General features: G+C 36.3%; 1 protein-coding gene across 1 annotated transcript in view; it reads right to left on the reverse strand.

The window, feature by feature from the left end:
* Positions 1-4,632: 4,632 nt before the first annotated feature.
* The window catches only part of PRIM2 (DNA primase subunit 2), a 90,513-nt gene continuing 72,999 nt past the window's right edge, over positions 4,633-22,146 (reverse strand). Inside the window, exons 10-13 of the mRNA XM_030945116.1 lie at positions 17,795-17,921; positions 16,873-16,955; positions 10,148-10,216; positions 4,633-5,220 (exon numbers count right to left, since the gene is read on the reverse strand). Coding sequence (XP_030800976.1) covers positions 4,993-5,220; positions 10,148-10,216; positions 16,873-16,955; positions 17,795-17,921 — 507 coding nt within the window. The 3' untranslated portion in view covers positions 4,633-4,992. The remainder of the gene's footprint in view (positions 5,221-10,147; positions 10,217-16,872; positions 16,956-17,794; positions 17,922-22,146) is intronic.

A 22,146-nucleotide genomic window follows, 5' to 3' on the forward strand; every position in this document is an offset into this window, starting at 1 on the left:
GGAGACAAGTGGCTCTCCTCTGCCGTCTAATTTGATACATGCTGGGAGCACACATTGCAGTTAAAAAGAGTGAATATCCCATCAAACTTGCTTGACAGCCAATTTAGATATTCCAGCTTGATGTTTGTGCTTCAGATAATTTTGGCCTTCAGGTTGGAAGCAGTTCAGCAGGCTGCATAGTCTACTATTTTCATTCCTGATAAGGATAGTGAGGTTGGTTTGGGTTTCCCTCACAACTTAAGTCCCATTTACATATGCTCCAAAACCATTCAGAAATCAAAAGAAAAGCTTTGCCTCAAGAACAGGTATAAATATAGCCATAAGGCTTTCTCGGTGTGATTACACCCCCCTGTTTAGAAGAAAATTTACTTAATTTCTTTGCTTATCATTTCTTTTGATGGAAACTTTAGAAGGTCAAAGGGAGGAGTTTATTTCATACGGCCTAAGGTCTTCAGAGTTTTCATTGTGTAGGGACTTTTTTCCTAGGTGATGCATGAAAAAAAAATAAATGAAGTCAGATTCTTTAATCCAAAACTACAAAATTGTCACAGACATTTCTTTTATGAAAAATCCTTTCTTAGGAATTTTCCTGCTGAAGCTGAGAAGTTTCAGCAACAAGATGTAAACCATGGTTATCTGCTGCTGTGGAATGCAACAGGTCCATCTGGATTGGCCCACCTTGGATGTTTATAGTTAATGGCCAATCAAGGACCAAGCCATCTCGGACAGAGTCCAAGAGAGCTGCTTTTGTTATCACTCTTTCTATTGTATTCTTACCATAGCTAGCTTCTGGAAACCTTTCCTTCTTTTTCTTTTTAGTATAGTTATAATGTAATATGTATATGTATATATATATATATATATATATATCATAAAATAATAAATCAAGCCTTCTGATCATGGAGTCAACGTTCTCGTCTCTCACCTCACCTGAAAACCCCAGTGACCACTGTCACACAAAATCCTGAGGTTTCAAGGTAAGGCCTTACATAGCTCAAAAGCGGGAACTTAAGCCAAAACATAGAGGCAAGAGACAGAAAATCTATAAATATCAGTGATGAATTCAAAAAGGACATTCCAATGTAGTTTTTCCACTGCATAACAAATTTGAAATTTTTACAAAACAAAATTATAATGATCTTTAAATGAGTGGTAAAAAAGGGAGAAATACACTTTTTAAGGCTCATTTCTAAATAAACCAAGTAGAAATAACCTGGGAAAGCACTTCTTTCACATATGCTTGCACTCCCCAGATTACTACACCTACACTACCAACATATTCAACTATTGTAACTCTGATTACACACCCTACAAAGGACATGACAAGTATATTTAAATAATTCTTTTTATTTTTATTTGTATGTTGATTCAGATATTTGTACTTGTTATTCTTGATGTACTAAAGTATTGATGAAACTGAGAAGACCATAGGTGAATACCTAAATCCAAGTGAAAAGCTTCCCCAGCTGTAAAAAATAATATTTCTATTAATGCCAGGTCCTGGAAAGGTTTACAACCACTCCTTGGGATATCATAATAGAGAGAAAAATTAGATCACTGTGGATAAAACCACTCTTTAACAGTGCCTCCAGATTTAACCAAGAGACAATATAAGAAAACCTTCACCTCCTTCCTAAGCCACAGTTGACAAGGATTCTCCTTTTCTTCCATTCAAAGTCATACAGTAACTGTAATTATTACTGGTTTTCACCTACAGCATGTTAAGAACTTCACATATTTTTTAATTATGCTCCAATACCAAAGATCAGCTTAGAATCAAAGTCATTCAGCAGGTTCCCTGGTATTTTTCTACAGCCAACGATTTCTCTGAAAACTGTAGTTGGCCAAACCACTGACAGTTCCAAGACCTGAACACTGAGTGGGTGAATCTCACATCTCTGACTCTTCCATCTCTCTTAGATTGCCTCCACATCCCACCCAAAAGCACTACAGTAGCTGCCTGAGGCAGGGACACTTTCAGCTTAGAAGATTAAATTCGTATTAAGCATAAAAATAAATCTACATGTCACAGACTATAATGGCCAAAAAGGGCCAGCCAGGCCATCTACTTCGATCAGTGCAACAGAGACCATTACATTTCATCCAGTGCATGCATCCATTTGACTGGTTCACTTTGAGCAAAGACACTTCTGATCTAAATTATTTTTACTGAAGTTCACTTTGAGTCTGGCCATTGAGCATGGCAGAGATTTTCTGTTTGCACAACATCTCCCATGATACAGCTCTGATCCTGAGCAGAATGCAATAGTCTTCTGAAAAAATAAACATTGTGCCGTATCTTCTTCCACTATACTGATTTCTTTTTCATTATCCCATGTTCACAAACCATCTTAATTAAAGTTTATGATTATATGACAAAACATCCTCAATTTGGCTGAAAACTTTCAGCTAGAAACACAGCTTCTCATGATGCTTCCATTGTGGTTGTAATTTTTATTCCAAGGGAAATTGAGAGTTCATACATCTTCCTTTTTTTTGCAGCCCTATCACCAAGTCCTGCTCTCCCCCAACACTGACAACACCTTCAAGTCTCCAGCTATTGATCTACTTTTTACCCACCTTAACTCTCTTCTAAAGTCTTCCAGTGCTTCCTCTGTTAATAAGTTAGTATTTAGGTATCTATTCCTAATATTTCATGACTCTAATTCATTCTTGACATTATCCCAACCATTTTTATACTTGTTTTTCAATTAATTTACCTATATAAACACTTCACGTTCCTTGTGGGATTGAATTATACCCATTGATCATAACCTTTGTCCAATTCAAACACTGTAAATCCTTCAGCATTTGAAGGATTTAGACAAATCTCAGCAAATAAGTGTGTTAAGGGGTGAAAGTCTTTATTTTTCTTACTGTCAACTAGATACCACAGGTAGAAGTTTCAATGTTGAGATAATACCAAGAGTAGCTCATGAGTACAAGCAGAAAAAAAGTGATTCTTCTGTGGGTTTTTAAAGGACTCCAAATAGATATAGATTTTAGAATATGCTATATATGCTTTAAAAATAAATAACAACTGAAGTATCATGATGTGAAATACACCCAAAATAACCACTTAAATATGGAGACCTTGAATACACCTTTCCATCTGTATTTCATTGGATTCTCCTGATAAGTACTTGGGGAAAACAAGGAAAGCATCTCTAATTGCTTGCAATCAGTAAGCTTACCTGAAAGCTCACACAGACCACAAACTCCTGGACAGGGATGAGAGGAAGGGGTGAGAATCAAAGCAAAAAAAAACAAAAAAAAAACCTCATGGGTGGAGATAACTGTTTAATAACTGAAACAAAAATTTTAATTATTATAATAATAGCAATGGACAGAGAGGAATAAAACCCAAGAGGAAGAACTGATGCACAATACAACTGCTCACCACACACTGACTGGTAATTGGTGACTCCCAAGTAACTCCCCTCAGTTTACACACTGACCATGACATTCTGCAGTATGGAATATCCCTTTGGCCAGTTTGGGTCAGCTGTCCTAACTGTGCTTCCTCCCAGCTTCTTTGCAGCTGCTCCCTGGCACAGCATGGAACACTGAAAAGTCCTTGATTTAGAGCACGCCCTGCTCAGCAACATCTAAAACATCTGTGTGTCATCAACCTTATTCTCATTCTGAGTCCAAAACACAGCACAGTAACAGCTACAGGAAGAAAATTTACTCTATTCCAGCCAAAACCAGGATAAATTACATGGATTTAGGACTGTATGGAACGTTCACCATTTTCAAGGCAACCTCTCAAGTCACCTCCATTTGCTGTGCTCTGGCTCACGCGGCCAACCAGTCTGCATGCATGCAAACTGGGTCCCTTCTGGAAGAAATTCACACAAAAGGCACATTCTGCACATTCCTGCACCTGCTACTGACCACTCCAGCCACAGTGTAAGACAAAACCTAGTCCAAAGTAAACCTCCCAAAACACGCAGAGAAGGAAGGCAGCGTGCTCAGCATTCGGTGCGCGGCCCCATGGGATCAGCTCCTGCATTGGGTGCTGTGACAGGGGTGGCAGCTCCCGTCATTCCCCTTGCCAGGGCAACAGTCCTCACCTCAGCACAGCACTTAAACCCTCACTCAGTCTGGGAGCTCCTCAGCCTTCCTTCTGCTGAACACCCAACAGTGACATCCTCTTCATCATTAGATCCTGAAAGGCTTTGAGACGTTTTATTGTCTCGGATGCTTGCACCTCACAAGCTTTGGGCCAGCATTCCTTTAGAAACATCCAACTCCCAACTGAACTGGGGTACATTTGAGATTAGAGGTTGGATGGAAAGAAAACTACTTCCTACATCAGCATGACTGCTGCACAGAAATACATGCTAATAAGCTTTTAGCTTCTTCATAATAACTCAGTTGGTAGAGTATCTTTTTTTTATTACTTTCTAACATACAGGTGTCTAAAGTCTGATTATGTTCTCTTCCAAGTATCAAAATCGGCTCTCTAAATTTAGTACCAAGGTACAAATTGGGAAGCTGATTTCCCTCAGCTCCTCATATAGAAGAGACAGACAGACTCCTCCAGAGGGTAATTTTGATCATAAGAACTCCTACTTAATTACCATCTCAGTATAGCTAAAAAGAAAACACAAAAAACTTTTGGTTTGCAATTTTTTTTATTAAGACGATACACAGAAAAGTGATTACAAAAGGGGATAAAAATAGTTGAACTTTTTGAAGAAAACCAAAAAAAAGCTAAATCAGACTAAAATGACCTAATAATTGTGAAGAATGTTTCATTTCCCATCCTTAAACACATCCTATAAAACAGCTTCCTAAAGCAGTAAGAATAAATATTGGATGCAATTACAGCTTCAATATGTATCTTTCATTTTTTCAGCCTTCTCAAAGCACTAAATGCTTCTGTCTTCCAGGTGGTGAAGTGCATATTCCTCAGTACAGAGACAAATCCAGCTAGAGAAGGGAAATAATAAAAGAAAGAAAAAATAACCCAAATAACACAGCTGCTTAGTCTTCAGTGAAGTATGCTTCCAGTCCTTCCAGCTCAGTATCAGCTTTTTCATTTGAAGGGGTGAGAGTGGAACTTGAATTTATGCTTTCCTGACTATTATTTTTTTGTTGAAAGTTCCCCGAGTTATTGAATTCCTTCTTCGGTTCTCTACCACCATTTAACAGCTTCTGACTCTCTGTGAAGTACTGATTAGGATGATTCAAAGAAAACCCAATGTCATCAACCTGCACATAAAAGGAAAGGAACACCAAGTTATTACACTTATTTCTAAAAATAATCTTTTTTATATTCAAGAACAGATTAATTAACAATTTAATAAATTCCAATTTTGTTTAAGAAAAAGGCATCGGTTTGTAAATAATGCTTCAGTAAATGTTAGCATAACACAAATCTAGTTCCATCAGAAATGTTCTTCCTTCATTGCAGAAATAAAATAATTTTTGCACATTCAAACATTCTTTCACACTGTCTTTACTACAGTAAAGAAAAATAACACCCCAAAGCATCTAAAAACACATAAGTAAAATGGCATTCTTTAGAGATCTAGGACTATTGAACTTACACCTTAAAATGGACTTTCACCATCCAGAAGAGGGAGTGGGAGAGGTCTAGAATGCAAATGAAAGTGAAAAATACTGCTGGAAGTTGTAGCAACTGCACAAAATAAATCTAGATCTTAAGTATCAGTGTGAAACTGCAAATGGAAAAGGGGAGCTTCATGTCTTTCCCTGGTTTCCCAAGAAGGAACAAATGCAATATTTATAAGGGAGCAAGCTAAGACAGAAGCCACAGAGATCAAACTTATCCTTGCTCCATCAGAGCCACCATCAGCACCTGACTCTAGATGCACAACCAGTACCACAGAACATTTAGTCTTCAGTGCTAAAAATACAGAAAACTAGCAGCAGATATGTATTACTACTTTTTACTTCAGCAGATGCATTCTTTCAACTCTGGAATTATTTGAAAAATGAACATTCAATTAATGCTCTTCAAATATTTCAAATCAAGAAAGCCTTCAGCTTTAAAAGGAAGCTATTTTATGTAATGACCAAGAATGAGAGTTATAACTTTTGTATTTCTTTTGGGAGGCTCAGAAGTTGGAAATGCTTACTTTAAAAGGTGCTTTCACCTCCTGTTCAAGGCAACCTGCACCTTTCAACTGTCAGTTCATGTGAATTGTAGGAACATTTAAAAAAAACCACTGCTCTTAAAATACATTGGAAGACTTACCAAACATGGGGTACAACACACCATGGAAGACTAAGACTCATATACCTGTTAATTTCTGCTCCCACTATATTTCTTTTTTCCCAGAAGGGAGTGGCCAATTCAGGCATAATAAGCAACTCTGCACACACACTGAGTCTCCTGAGGACATACTGTGGCTAATTTAATATGCCAAACCCCATCAATTTAAATTTCAGCTGCTTGTGAATAATCATAAAGCAGAGGATCAGTATGTGCTCTAAATGGAACCCTGATTAAATGCATTACCACTGCCTAGCTTAGCTCCATTAGAAAATGGTGACATGGATAGCAAAATCTAATTCAGACATGAATTAGCAACTGTAGTCAGTGACCTTCCTTGAAAAATATTAAAAGTAACAGTCCTAGCACTCTAATTTGGTATTCAAAGGCATAATGAAAAAAAAAACACCAAAAAACCTAACCCAAAGTCATCACTGAATTTGATTTTAGTCTTATCCGGATGAGTTTCATCCAGCCAGCTTTCATCCATGCTCCAATTTTCATTACATGGGAACTAAATTACTTCTTTACATGAAAAAAAGCTGAAAAAGAAGTGAAATAGATAAAAACTGGCTTTCCCTTTAGAAGCTCTTAATGAGCTCTGGTTGTTTTAACCTTAAAATCTCAGCTCTCATCAGACCAACTTAAGAGTTATTTTGCAACTCTTAATTTTATTCTAAACTCTTCTCTCCCCAACAGTCTGGAATAAGCTGTAGAAGCAGCTCATTGTATGAATGAAGCCTACAACCATGTCTTCAGAGGTGACTGATGGTATTTGTGAGTTTTAATTTGTGTATTTTTAAGTTATCTATGGGTTGTTAGTTAAAATTGTTGATTTGATGATTCCATGTACCATTTTTTCCTTTTCAAACTTGAAGACTACTTAAATAAAACTCTATCAGATGAAGCTTAGACAACTCTTAATTAAAAGAGTTTCAAACCATTAAGTTTTTCTGAGAGCTTTAAAAGAGAAGGGGGAAGATTTTTTCATTATCTTCATTTGTGATATAGTGATATAGAAAGAATTCTGTTCTCTGTAATTTTCAACAGGGTTCAGAAAGCATTTCTTTGAATAAAAATATTCTACTCTGCCTGGAAATTCACAAGAAATTTGAATACAAAAATGGAAGTCTTTTTTTACAGTAAAAAAAAGCAATCTTTAGACTGCTCATACAACTTTATGCAAGTTTTACAATGTTTTTAAGTAACAAAGATCAAAGCATATTAATTTTAAAAGCCTCATCATTAACTTAGTTTGTAAGTTAGCTGAGACTTACTACAAGAAATAGAGAAAGTAGATTTCTCTAACAGCTTTGCCAATTCACACTGGTAAATCTATCTGGAATCCACCATAGCCAAAGTAAAATATATGTTCTGTGCGGTCAAAACTTTAAGCTTTTAACATGCAAAAGCTTTAAAACTTTAAGCTTTTAACCAAGCAAAAAGACCTGGCACTTCAGACACAACCATATAATCCATCTAAGTAGGTGATACTAACACAAGACTTTGGATTCAGCACATTTTGCACATAGTGGCTCTCATACAAACTCCAGTTTAATATTCCCGCTATAGCAAATATTGTTTTGAAAATCCTGAAAGAATCATTTTGAAACTGTAACATCTTTGGGTTTTAACCAAGAACTTTTAAATTGACAGCTGATAATGCTACAGCTGGTATTAGAGAAAAACCACGTGGAGCAATCATGGTGCTAGAGCTTTCCTTCTGCACCCTTACTGAAGAGTTAACAAATTGCCTACATGTATCTTAGCTCCTGCCAGGTCCATGCACTGGGCCACACAAATGATGTTTGCTTTTGTTCTGTGGTTGTGAAGAAGTGCAGCCAAAGTTCAGGAGAGGTGTGGCACTGAAGTTAATAAGCCCAGGTTATACAGAATACACAGAGCAGCAGTTTTTTGTTAGCCCATGCTGCTCGAACACAGCACTGAAGTGCAAGGACACAACCCCCATCACCACCCCCCAAAAATGTGTCTCAGCATCCTCACTCTAGTCTGCCTGTGTTAGCACAGTCTTGGTGCCAACTAGACTATTGAAGCTGACCCTGTGAACTTAGAGAAATAAAATCTTTAAAATGTCTCTGTTACAAATTCATTCATAGTCAATCCTACCCACATATACACCATAACTTTTAAGAATTGCAGGCAACACCAACAGCTCTTCCCAACACATATCCAACACTTTCTTTGTAAAATTTTTACATAATTTAAATTAAAATTCTCCATGTGAGCAAGTCCATTAATTCCATGAAAATTTTACTAAAGATTGTTCCCTGCTCAAAGAAACAATCAAAGTTATGCTACTTGATTCTTGTGAAATTTCCTTCAATTAAAAACTCTGCTAGTGATATACAGGAAAGCAAAGGCTTGATTGCAAGTAAAGGTCACCAGCTTCAGAGACACATCTTTTACCTCCCCATAGGAAAAAAAAAACCCAAAAACATTAATAAAGCATAGAATAGAAAGCTGTAGAATACAAAAATCAGTCCAAGCAGGCTGGTAACAAGTTAAGCAGCTAAATTCTGTAAAAAAAAATGCCATCATAAGCATGTGCCATTCAAACTACAGTGTGTGTGTGTATATTTTGCTTTCTCTTACTGAAATAATATCAAGGGCAAAGCAGAAAGATGATTGCGAGTGCAAGCAGCAAATACAGATATTTAAATTACCACAAAATTGATAAAAAATCATGCTTTTCTGTAATTTCCTATAGAAGAATGGAAAGACAGCCTTCCTAAAATGCATAGTACTGATTTATCTTTTGATGAATGTTGACCTTGGGGTCCACAGTCATCTTGAAAAAATGTTATTTCTACTGACATGAGCTTACACAGAGCAAGTGTTACCTAAATTTAAAACTGTATATTATTTTGAATTTCCTTCCAGATTAGCAGACTTTTTCTCACATTTTCTAAGACCGTAAGACAAAGTGTTCCTCTCAAAATACAGCTGCCAAAAACAACAGCGGACACAGGCTCAGGGTACACCTTTATACATTCATACATATGTCTTCTGGAAATATGTGAAGACAAACAGCTCCACTTAAATCAATTGTGAAAATCAGTAAGAACAAAAAAGTCAGTGGTAAATGCCTCTGGGTGGGCCATTTAATCTCATCCATGTCCTTAGTAAGGCTGTTCCCTAGTCTGCTGTTTGAAAGGGATGCTTTCATTTTTTGGTTTGTGAAGAGAACAAAGCTATAAGAAGAGCTGTGCTCCACTGGGGTTTTTTTTGATGACAAGTAATCTTGAACCAGTAAAAAAGCTGGTTCTTTGAATCAAGAAATCACACAGGAGATGGAGAGTGACCATTTATTATCTTAAAAATTTTTGGAGAAAATTTTAAGATAACTTTGCTTACAATTAAGCAAATGGGGAAGCTCTGAGAATGCCCATCTTGATTTAAAAAAATAATCACACACAACTACAAATGTGAAAAAATACTAAATAAAAATTAACAAAAGGTACCACGAAAATGCTGGGAGATTTAATTAAGAGGTTTTAGATACTTTCCCTTTATTTTTTTAAGGTTTTTATGTGTTTTATCTAAACACATCAAACTTGCTCAATGTATGAAAACCTACAAATTTGATTAAAAGTAGGATATTGAAAAAGCTAAATGACTCGAAATAGATAAGATTCAACCATACTGACTTTTTCAGAAAGACAGCATAGTATTTTACAACATCTTGTAATATTGAGAGTATTAATAATATCAATATATAAATGCAGAAATTACAAAGGAGTATTTGAAATTACCGAAAAGAAAACTAACAAGGCAAAACAGCTAATGATGCATGGGCAAACTGAAAACAGTCTCTGGGCTTCATTCATGATTTCCAAGGCCTTCCCCAAGACAAAGTGAACAAAGAGTAGCAGTACTCACATCGTGGGTCAGCTCGAAGTACTTCTGACAGGCCAGCTGGTAATGCATGCCCTTCACCAGCTCCAGCACCTGCGCGGGGAGAGACACGAGACGCGCTCACAAGCAGCACACGTTCAACTTACTGATAGCTGCAACAACAGGGTGCTCCAGGACAGCCTTGTACAACAGCTCATGGACCCCTGCAGCACACGACACCTGAGAATCCTACAAATAACTGACAACACTTTAAAAATGCCCTGGCTACGTTAAAAACAAGATAAAACCACAGGAAGGTACGCCCGACCCTTAAAATGTAATTTCAATACTCTTAACTTCAAGAATAAGTTGAATCTATATTTTGGTAATATCATTGTGACAGTTATTGTCAAACTATCATATTGCAACATCTCTTCTATAATTGCAGACATAAATCTAGCAATTCAAGTGGTTGAAGCATGAAGCAATCAAGGACATGATTTGTATTTTTATTTTCCACATTGCCAGTTCATGCAGATGCACAGCAAAATACTACCGTGCTCCCATCAAGAAAATTTAATGCAAATCCTTTAGACAAGTATCTGTGAGAGGGGAATGCTTTTACCTTCAATCAGATTTGTCCTTTTAGAAATGAAGCTATTTCTAGTCAAGCTCAGCAGAATATGTGAGTGAATAGGCTGTTTTGAACACGTATTGGGGAAATCATGCCATCTTTTGTAAATACAATTTGCTTTCCAATTCTCCTTCAGGTAATCTCTTCTGTGCTGCATGAAGTCCCATTCTTATCACCAAAATGCAATGCTGGTTGAAATATTTTAAAGTTTCATTACCTTCTCCCTCCTTTATATAATCAAAATGTATGTTGTCTCTGCTTATCAAACAGAGAAAATTGCTGGAATTAAGAGACAGCCTCAGTGGAACGAAAAATAGTTTTCAAGAAATGTTAATTTCAAGCCATTTCCCAAGGTTGACCTTTGTGTCAAACACAGCAATATACAGCTTAAATCCCTGCTGTACTCATTATCGGGTGGTGCCTTGTATTTATTGACAGATATATAAATAAATTACATTTGCTGAATGGATAAAAACAGCAACACACTGCCAGGAAAGTACTTAGCCCCATTATTTCTCTGTAATAGCTCAACTGATTACATTTCTATCCCTCTTGCCACCTCCTGCTAAACCTTCTGTAAAACACAAAGGCCAAGGCCAGCTAGGCAATGAAGTCTGAAATCTGCCACTATCTGTGTACATAAATATATTTCCATTTTTTCTCCTCTCTCCTTGAAATTGACTGAAAAAATTAGTAGTTAAGGATTGAAAAAACTCATCTATTCTTAACACCTCAATTTCATATTGCCTTACATTTGCTTGTTTGTTCTTTACAATACAATCTATGCCATACAAAAGAGCCATCTCTATTTTAAAAAAAATGCTGACCATGTTATATGTATATACTTTGTTAAAAATTGTTTTTCACCTAATCTGGAGTAATTATCAGAAAACCTATTTGTCTGTTGGTTAGTTAAAAGAAACATTCAAGATATTCTGTAGCATTCAGACCTTTCTAACCTGAATTTTCCAGTTGAAATAAGTCAACTAATTCAATCTAGTTCATAAATATTAAAGATTTTCCAAAATTCTTCTTTTTTAATCAAGATTACATGTAATAAAATGATATAAATAATTTTTTTTCAAATTTAGGTGTAAATACATTTTAAATCTCAGAGCCTTAATTGAGCAAACAAACTCAGGTATGCACTAATTCTTAGTGCAAACCCTAAGAGATAAAAAAAGTTTGTATATATATCTAAGTTTCAACTGGCCACATCATGGAGGACCAGGCTCCCCTTCTGCACATATGAAAGGGAGGGGGAATAAGGGGGATATTTAACATATTTAAAGAAGAATAGCTTTAGTAGATTTACTTGCTTTATCAGGAAAGGAGTTGCTAAGAGGAAACAAAAAAGGTTAAACACTGCAATAGAATAAAGCCCAGCTGGAAAGGAGTCCTCTGTATGAGAAAAACTATTAAAATAAAACAGATTTACCATCCCTAATAAATATTATCTTTTCTACTACATTTCTGTCCATAATGAAAGCAAGCTTGCAGCTGTTTTTCGCTCATATTTCCCAGAAACAGACCTGCACTCAAAGCTTCATTCACAGCAGCAATCTTTTGCCTCTACATACATTAAGCCATTTATACTGCATTGCTTTATTTTGTAAGCAAAGGTACATACTCAAGGACTTTTCCTGTTAGTCCCTATGTGCCTTTTTCTTCACTGCCATCTGCAACTTGCTTTTCTGATGCTGCTCTACTGACTGCTAATGAGGCTGAGATGATGTTTGGCAGATGTATGCAGCCACCTGCTTTTATAGATCCTCAGCACTCAAAGTAAAGATGTTGCAGAGCAGGACAGTTGGGGCTCTATAATTATACACTGCTATTTTCAACTTACTCAAAGCAGGTTTAGGTTTGGGGTTTTTTTACATTGCAGAATTAACTTATCATGAAAATCTTTTTACCATAGACTCACTGGTGTGTGATTAATCTCTAACTTTTCCTGGAAACTTTCTTTATCTGCAAGGAAAAATATTTTTACAGACAGCAATAACCTAAAACTTTTACGATATTAGATCAACAGGGAGAGTGTTAAGTTTTTTTTCCACTGTGGTGGTCTTGTGGTGGGTTTTTTGCAGGTTTGGCAGTTTTTTGTTCGGTGTTTTGATGGGATTTCTTTCATTCATAGAAACAACCAGCTGTACCAGAGGCCTAGGCACAGACTGGTTTATTTATTTCCATCTCTGTGAAGAATCTCCAACCCACCAAAACACTAAATCTGTTGAAGAATATTACACAAAATTCAGTGAGTGACTTAATCAAAACCTTTAATTTAATCCAGTTATAGGGGGAAAAAAAGATTTTTAAATTAAGAGAAAAATTGTACTAAAAAAAACAAGCCTTCTTCTGAAGTTATCTGCTGTTCACTGACATAAGTATTTTTTCCTAAAATGCTTTTACTCCTAGTAGAAAAGCAAAAAGAACTAGTCTAGACTCTCTGTTTCTCCTGTTTGTAGAACCAGAAATTTTACTACTTTTTGCTTTTGCTATTGTTATTGACATGATTTGGGAAGAAGGTCATTTCTGCAAGAAAACTTTCTGAAACAAATAATAGGTATTTTGAAATAACTAATTCAAAGCCTATCATTTCTATCTCTCTATATGTAGGATGTGCAGGCAACACATAACAGTGCATTTAGTACAGCATCACAACAGATGTATTAATCACAGAATCATAAAATGGTTTGAATTGGAAAGGACCTTAAAGATCATCTAATTCAGACCCACCTGCCCTGGATGGAGACACCTTTCACTAGACCAGATTGCCCAATGTCCCACCCAGCCTGGCCTTGAACACTTCCTGGGATGGGACATCCACAAATTTTCTGGACAACCTGTCCCAGTGACTCATCATCCTCACAGTAAAGAATTTCTTCCTTATATCTAATCTAAACCTCCCTTTCTTTCAGTTTGACGTCATTCCTCCTTGTCCTGTCACTACATGCACTTGTTCAATGTCTCATATGTAAAAACATATCTTAACATATTCTTTAATCTTTATATTCTTCAAATTGATTAGCTGTTATCAGTCCTGATTTCATTAGGATTTTACCTCATCAGCAGTATACCAGAGAGAGAAATGAAAAATTATACACTATAAATTCAAATGCCACGCACTTACACGTCCACACATCAGATGCTCAGCCAATGCTTCTCTCTCCAAGAAGCATTAAAAAAGAAAAAAAAAGCTACTACCACAAATATAGACTAACCTAAGGAAAATGTGAAATTAATACAAGTTAAATAATTCAGTTCTTGGAATAATCAGGATTAGCTCTCTGCTTCAAGCACTTTGATAACTAGACAAGACCCGTACGTCATGTGCTGCATTACTTTGAGATGATTTCTTCAGCAGATACAATCCTAGACAAGATACAGCCTCAGAAAATCTAGACTAGAACAACAGGTCAGATCCAAATACTTCATAATGAGGAGATTCACATATTCAAATACTTTGATCCCTTTTTTCGTTACTGACAGCACTACAGAATGAATGCAATGAAAGCAGCCTAATGCTCAGACTGACTACTGAAGTCATGTGAGGTCTGGCCGTATTTGCTCTTTACCATCATCACATCATCTTTCCCTTTTCACACCCAGTCTTGTGAAAAAGCCCTTTAGGATGAGGTTTGTTCCTACCAAGCAGCAATCAAATGCTTTATCTGAATTGGAAAAATTCAGAAACTCTTATGAACCTTAAAGGAAAGAGTGCATGTCAAGAGTATGGACAGCCCCAGAAACAGAAGGCTGAGAATAGCACTAGAAAACTGAGCACCTTAGGTAAAAGCACAGCCATTAGGGCTCGACACTAGCCCCCACTGTGGCTCACATAACAGCCATGAGGAACAAGCTTCAAAGACAAGGAAGGGCCTTGTTTGTGGGTTTGGAGGGAAGACATAGAGCACTCTAACCCCAATGAAAATCACACTGGGGAACCAATTCATCAGTGCATAGCTAAATTCAAAATAGATGCTTGAAAATTTTTGCATCGTTCCCAGAATTTTGGAACAGAGCAAGACATGAGCATAAGAGGTCCTGAGCCCCAGAAAAAACATACTTTTTATTGAAATACATAGCTGAAAGGTCAAGCTCCAAACCATTCATTAAAAATAGGTATCTACCAGTTTGTAAGGGAGCTCTCATTGGACCTGGAGCTAACAGGAAGCCTAAGAGTCAGAGGGTATGGTTTGAGTGAATGCCAGTCTAGCTACATGAGACCATGAAAGATTGGTAAACCATTCACTCCTAATATCTATTCACAGAGCTAAAGGAAAAAAAAACATTTCTGATACTCAGCAACCATCATCAACATCAGAGAAGACTCCTAAAAGCCCTGTCTGGACTGAAGGATCCTGACCTGATCTTAGTCACGCAAACACTACTGGACCATGAAAATGGAGCAAAAAGGAGGGGCAGCAATAATGACAATTTGGAGACTGATGGAAACTATTTTTCTTCCTCTTCTCCTACTGGATACCTCAAAGACTGTCTGATGTAAAAGACTAACTTCTCAGAAGCCAGGCACAGCCAACATTTTTTATTTTACATTATTTTATTTTATTTTTATTAGGTTTTGCATAGAGAGCGTATAATTTTGTGGGTCTTTTTTTGTTTAACACTAGGAGTGGACACTGAAGAGCCCTTTACCCTAACTGCACTTAACACCACAGAAGTCATTGACAGGACAATATCCATTTCTGGGCAGAGAAGATGTTGATGGAGACAGTTTTTCTTGGTCACATTTGATAAAAAAAATATAAGACTGCTAGTGAATCCAAATTCTACTTTACAAGAAAAAAACAAACAAAAAACCCTAAACACATAGACACACAAAAATAAAATCACAATTCACATTAAATAAGGAACTACATTAAATATGAAGATACTGTTTCACTGTGCAAATTCACTGAAGAAATAACCTCTACTAAGTCCTACCCACACTAAAACAAGGGATCTAAACCAGTAAATCCTCACTAATCTTTCCAGTGATTAGCAGGATAAAAAATCCTAGACCAGCATAAATTCTTTATATATATATATATATATATATATACACATACATATATACATATATAAAAGGAAAAAAAGCCAAAGGAAAGTATTCTTATTGATATGAACCAGAAGAAAACAGGGGAAAAAAGAGAAAAAGGAAAAAATACTCCTATGAAAAAGTATGAATATTTCAGGAATTTGTCAAGAATTACTATAGTGAACAACAAACTCTTTGAAATTATTCTCTTTTAATTTGTATCTTCATTAGTCCTTCCAAGAGAGACTGCCTTAAGTGGAACTCCCACATTCTTTTCCATCTTCTACAACAGTCTGTTGATGCCTGACAAACAATGGTGACATTCCATATGTACCAAATACAACAACTTTAAGCAGGTTTTTCCAAAGATCTAAAGCACGTTCCAGCCAGCTAATACACAGAACTGTTTGGTCTCAGCTTAAATCTCACCAGTACCTCTTCTTTCAATGAAAATGATGACATCCTCTTACTGCCTTAAGATCTTGCTAGAGAATGCAGTGGGGGACACAGTTCTTCAGGACACATCTCAAAGTTCCAATTCCTACACTGTTTTTTGCTACATAAGATGGATTTTTCAATTTAGGTTTATGTTTTTTAGCAGCTGATAAAAACTTCTGCTTAATTTCATTAGACGTTTTATGAGCTTTTTTTGTTCAAAGGAAGTCAGCACAACTGATAATGAGGAATGTATGGGTTTTAGAAGTTTATTATAGAAAATAATTACATTTGTGTACTGACTACATAGTAGTCATCCACAAGTCATTGCAAGAATAAAAATAAATTCTCTAAAAAACTGCCAGATTCATTTAAACTTCTTTTCTAATCACAGTGCAGTAAAACAAAATATAAAAAAATTCTGGATTGTATCCACTGTTGGAATAAACTTCCTCACAATATTAAACAATAAAAGGTAGTGACAATAATTATCACATCAGTGGGAGCACTGCAGCACGAAAGCCAAAATTCTGGTATAAAACCTTTATAAGAAGAAATATTTCACAATACACAGTGACAAATTGCATATGGCATTCCTACACAAATAGAAAGTAAAATTGAAAAGTAGTGCCTTATTAATGAAAGTGTCACATGCCTTACCTGAGCTATTCCACTGGGAGGGATCTTGTATGACTGCAGCTTTTGCTTCAGCAGCTCGGGATCGCTGTGGCGGAATGGGCACCCTGACAGAAAAAAATAAGCAAGCTCACAAACAAGGCTGTTTACTCAGGAGTTAGTGCAGTAAGGCACTCAAGAGACCAGCTAAGCTGTTCCTAATTGTCTAACAGCTTATTAATAGGAAAGTTAATTACCCATGTGTACAATTGCCTTTTTTTTTTCTTTAAATAATTACTTTACTGCAGAGTTATCAGGGCACCACAGGCTCAAGAGTCACATAAAATATCCCACCATAAAGAGGCCACAATTCTTATTCACTGACAGGAAAAGAGTTTAAATTAGTTCCTTACTAACAATGACAGTGTTGGTACATTTAATAGCTGTGGAAAAAACCCAAGAAAATAAAAGTAATGAGGGTCAACTGGTCTTTAAAAGCATAGTCCATTGTAAAAATATCACCTTATAAGTAACTTAGAAAGTTCCACCACCTAAGTGGATTTTTTTTTCCTAGAGTGAGTTTTGAGACACAGCTGAATGAATGACTTAAGTATTAGCATAACAACAGTGAAGGAAGTGTAGCTTTCCCATGTCTAGTCATACAGTTGTATGAGTTTTTAAAATACCCTAGCAAACTTCAGACTTCCTGTACGATTGAATTCATGTCTCAGAACACCTCTAATTGGTCATTTCTTAAAGTATCTGCACATTTAAAGTCTCCTTGAGCTCACGACACAATTTTGTAAAAACAGCAGTTATCAAGTCTGATCTGAAGAAAATAGTTCAAGACCACTATGGTCTGGAAATTGAATACACAATTTAAGAGACTACAGGAGGGAGTAACTTCTCTAGCCAAGAGATTCTGCTGTTTGTAAATGCTTGGGGCTTTTCCCCTTAAGGAACTCACCATGATAATCCCCTTGACTTGGTGGATTGGACATGATAATCTTCATGCAGCTGTATGGGGTATAATCAGTCCTCTTTCCTTCTTTCCCATAGCTGTGGCGAATGCTGTAAGCATATCCTTTGTCAAACTGAATAAAAACAGAAGAATAAATTCTTATATATTGGGTCAGTAATCCTACCTTCCCTGCAAATAGAAATATTGAATAACAAAATAAGTTTTCCAAACATACTCCAACTGAGGAAAATAAAAACTTAGTTGCTTGCTGCTAGCTTTGAGTTTTACATTACACAAACTCACATTTGTACACAAATGAGCTTTACAGACACTACTCAAGAGAAGTGTGTAACTTCATTGATTTAAGGTCTTTTCAGCTGATTCTGTAATGGCTTTAAAGATAAGATGATATAAGGATCAAAATTTTGGACTCCACAGTATTAGAAAATGGAGAAAACATGGTAATTTAAAATATTTCACAAATGTGCATCAACTGATTGCCTGATCAGGGGAAAAAAAGCAAATAGAAATTCAGATTTCTTTACTCAGGTTCATGTTCTTGTTCTCCCAAAGTATAATGCTGCACCTAGACTTTGCTTCAGCACCGAAGTTCAATTCTTCAGATTCTAAAATGAAGTATACTTTGCTTGTATAAAAAAGATTTTCTCTTATGTCTACCAATAAGACTACCAACTCCTCCAACAAAATGAAATCTTCTAAAGTATATAGATGCAATCTAACATTTATCTTTACAGCTGAGCACAAAGCTATCAATATATCATTTTAGATAAGTTCTGTGGATACCATTCAATTACATGAGTTCATGTCATTTTTTACGTGGTAATAGGTGACATAAAATCTGTAGACGAATTAGATTACTTAATATACAGATTCCATTAAATTGCGTTAGCTACTGTAAGACATCAAGGAACGTTTGTCCAAATAACATATCTCAAGTTCTAGAAATCACAAATATGATAAAATAATGAAGCATCATATTTAGAATTACACCTCTTCAGTCTCTCTTTGCCTCAAAAAAGAACTATGACAATACATAAAAGGAACAACTCTGCTCTTGCTCAATTCAAAATTATAGCATTAATCTCAAATTCTTCATCTAAATATAGACAATACCTATAAGAATTTAAGTTTTCTTCTCAAAAACCATTTTAAATTAATGTTTTACTCTAACTCTGGTATTTTACTGATAGAAGACAATGTAATATACTGAGAAAAATCATTCAAACATACCACTGCTAACACTACTACTGCAAGGATATTCTCATTTCTACTGATAAAAGTAGGTCCCTATTTGGCCTGTGGATGTCCAAAGAGTACTGCAGAATATTCATATACCTATGAAATCTCTTGACTGGCCTAAAGATGACAAAAACAAAATAGAAACATAAATGTATTTTTTTCATGTAAAACACTTCAATGATTTTGAAAATATAGTTACTCAAAACTCTGTAACATAGTATGCAAATATACATGATAAATGTGTATAAAAATATACACAAACTTTGGGAATAAAATCCTAAATTGCACCTGACTCAAAGAGTAAAAAAGAAACTTCTCCATCAAGATGCTGCTCATAATCAAGTCAATACAACAAGACTAAAATTCAGCACTCATCCCTAATAAGGCTTAAGACATCCAAAGCTCTGAACAAATATTGATTAATTAATCTATACTGTGCATTTGACAAAGTGACTTTACTCTACTTAAAAGACTTTTTAAAAAGCAGGAAGGGGAAGAAAACAGAAAAATAGCATTTTGTTTTCCAGCATAGCCACAGGCAGGATCAAGCAGGTGGGAATACTCCTTCCTATCTAGTGAACATTTTTGCTCAGGAGATAAAAGAACTGGATGGTTTAATAGCAAATGATCATCACTTTTTCCAGCAACAGAGTTGGGCTCACCAACTCATCATTAGAAAGAATTCCCTGGGTGTGTGCTCTCACTCAGAAGGGCCAGGGAAGAACTCCCCACCCCTTCACAGGACACCAGCAGCTGCTGGCCAAGTCCTGCTGCTGCTCCTGTTGGAGCTGCAAATGCTCTGGTTACTCCTGTAAAACAGCAAAGATCAAATACAAAGATGTCTGCATTTTAATTTCCAATCTCTGCATGAACCTGTTAAACTGAAGATGGAATATGTGATCCTGTAGCCACCTGTTCTTCTACCCAGAAGCTCTGGAATATTTCCTCCTTTACAAAAGATGAATTAAAGCACATTTCATCTTCTTAACAAAGGATATTTGAGCAAGCAATTAAATTAGACTAATTTTTTTTCCCCAAGGGTAAAGCCAATCATGAATGCTTCAGGATGTACTGCTTAGTTTCCTAAAAAATTAACACCCCTCTTTAACAGCTCTGTACACTAAAATCTTGAGCTGTACTTTTCACATCACTTGCCTTAATGTCCACAGAAATTACTTTTAGTACCTAACTCATTACTTTATGCTGAAAAGCAGCTCTTGCAGTAAATAGAAACAACAGCTACATAATAACACAACACAGCCTTGGGACAGGTTGGATACTTTCTTGCTGCTTTCTTGTAAACCTGTTTGGTTCTCTCTTTTTGCAGTGGCAGATGGCAGAGAACACTACGTGGTGCAAGTTGGCACATGTGCAGTTACACACATCACTGAGAGCTCTCTCATCCCTGTGATGCAGCTTTTCTTATCATTGATCAAGGAAACAGGATTTTAGCAGGGCCAGTATCTGACAGACTGTGTGGTCACTCAGAGGAAGAAGCCATGAATTGGGACATTTCATTACAGAAAACCATCCTGCAGAACAGCCTTCTTGTACACTAGGGAGTGAACTCCATGGTCAGCCTCATTCTTTCCTAATATCATTACACTAGGATGTGCATAAAGAAAAAAAAAAAAAAAAAAACAAAAACCAAAACACAACAAGCAACCTATTTTGCTAGAAAAAGCACCGAGGTAAAATTAGACATGTTTGAAATGTGCAGAAACAAGAAGGCAGAGGGATCTGTTCCTTCCTATTTATTCTAACGCTGCAAATTGAAGTGGTTCAGTTAAAGTTCCTTGAACCAAATAAATTATAGACAGCACATATCATGCAGGTAGATGTTTGCAGGATCATTCTAATTGCTTAGTTTTAAACTATTTTAGAGAAACAGCTTAAAAACCAGCAAAATTACTATTACCATCTATTCTAACTGCAATCTATTAAAAGGGCATTATGGCAATAACCTGTAAAAGGTCAGACTCAAATTAAGTGATTTGAAAAATCACAAAATATTTTTGGTGATTTTTTTAAGAACTTTTGAGGGTCTTATTGAACCCTGATATGAACTTGCTCAACAGTAATGATGCTGCAGGAGCAAGTGCATTTCCCTTGTACTCTGTGTGACAGTTTCCACAAAACAAAAAAAATAATCACAGAAAAGCTGAGTATGTTCTACACATTCCACCACAGTTGTGCTAAATATTGACAGAAATTGCCTAAGTTACTATGAAACAGTAATACTGAAGCAACATCATTACATTATTGAGATGACCTACTGCTGGTCACACTTGACAGCAAGGACTCTCTCCAACTTTTTAACTGTGTGGCCCCATCAGGACTATCTCACTTACTTTGCCTCTACTTAGCTCTCTGAGCTTTCTAAAATCTGCAACACATTTTTAATTTATGTGTGAGGCGAATGGGGCACGGCTTTGGCAAGGGAGAAAGAGATCAAGAAATATGTCTCATTTAAGCAATGAACTGATTCACACCGAGGCCAAGAAGCTGAAGCAAAGGCAGCCCTACCAAAAATTGTCACTTGGATCTTGGAATGTGCAAGTCTAGGCATTAGCAGCAGTGTGAATTTTTGTTTTTAAAAAACCCTGCAAGTCAACTCTCCAAGCTTTAACTTGATCACTAAAGAGATAGTTTTTTAGGGACCTCTCTTTCCTTTAGGCATGGCTGCAGGATGCAGGTGATGTCACTTCAGACCAGACAAGTGGGTATTTCTGAGGTTTTATGCACCAGTGTCTGCTATAATGAACTGACATGTCCACTGTATGATACTGAATGTGCTAATGGTGATACTGGGTATCCTGGTGACACTGAGGCTTTCTTAGACAACTTCTCCCTATTAGAAACAAAACTCTGGGTAATGATAAGTGGGACAAAGCCAATGGTCCAAAGCCAGAACCAAGGAGGCTTAGGAGACAGTTCACTTGGTATAGATAAGTGTACTGTAGCAAGGAACTTATCTTTTTGCTTTTATGTGGTACATTCACATCAGTATCTGGGTAATGCAGATTAATTTGTCTAATAAATGTTAGTTAGGACACACGTACTGTACTAGATAGCCTTCACTAGAAGATATAAAAAGT

This window comes from Camarhynchus parvulus, chromosome 3 (assembly GCF_901933205.1).
Source record: "Camarhynchus parvulus chromosome 3, STF_HiC, whole genome shotgun sequence".
Classification (NCBI taxonomy): Eukaryota; Metazoa; Chordata; class Aves; order Passeriformes; family Thraupidae; genus Camarhynchus; species Camarhynchus parvulus.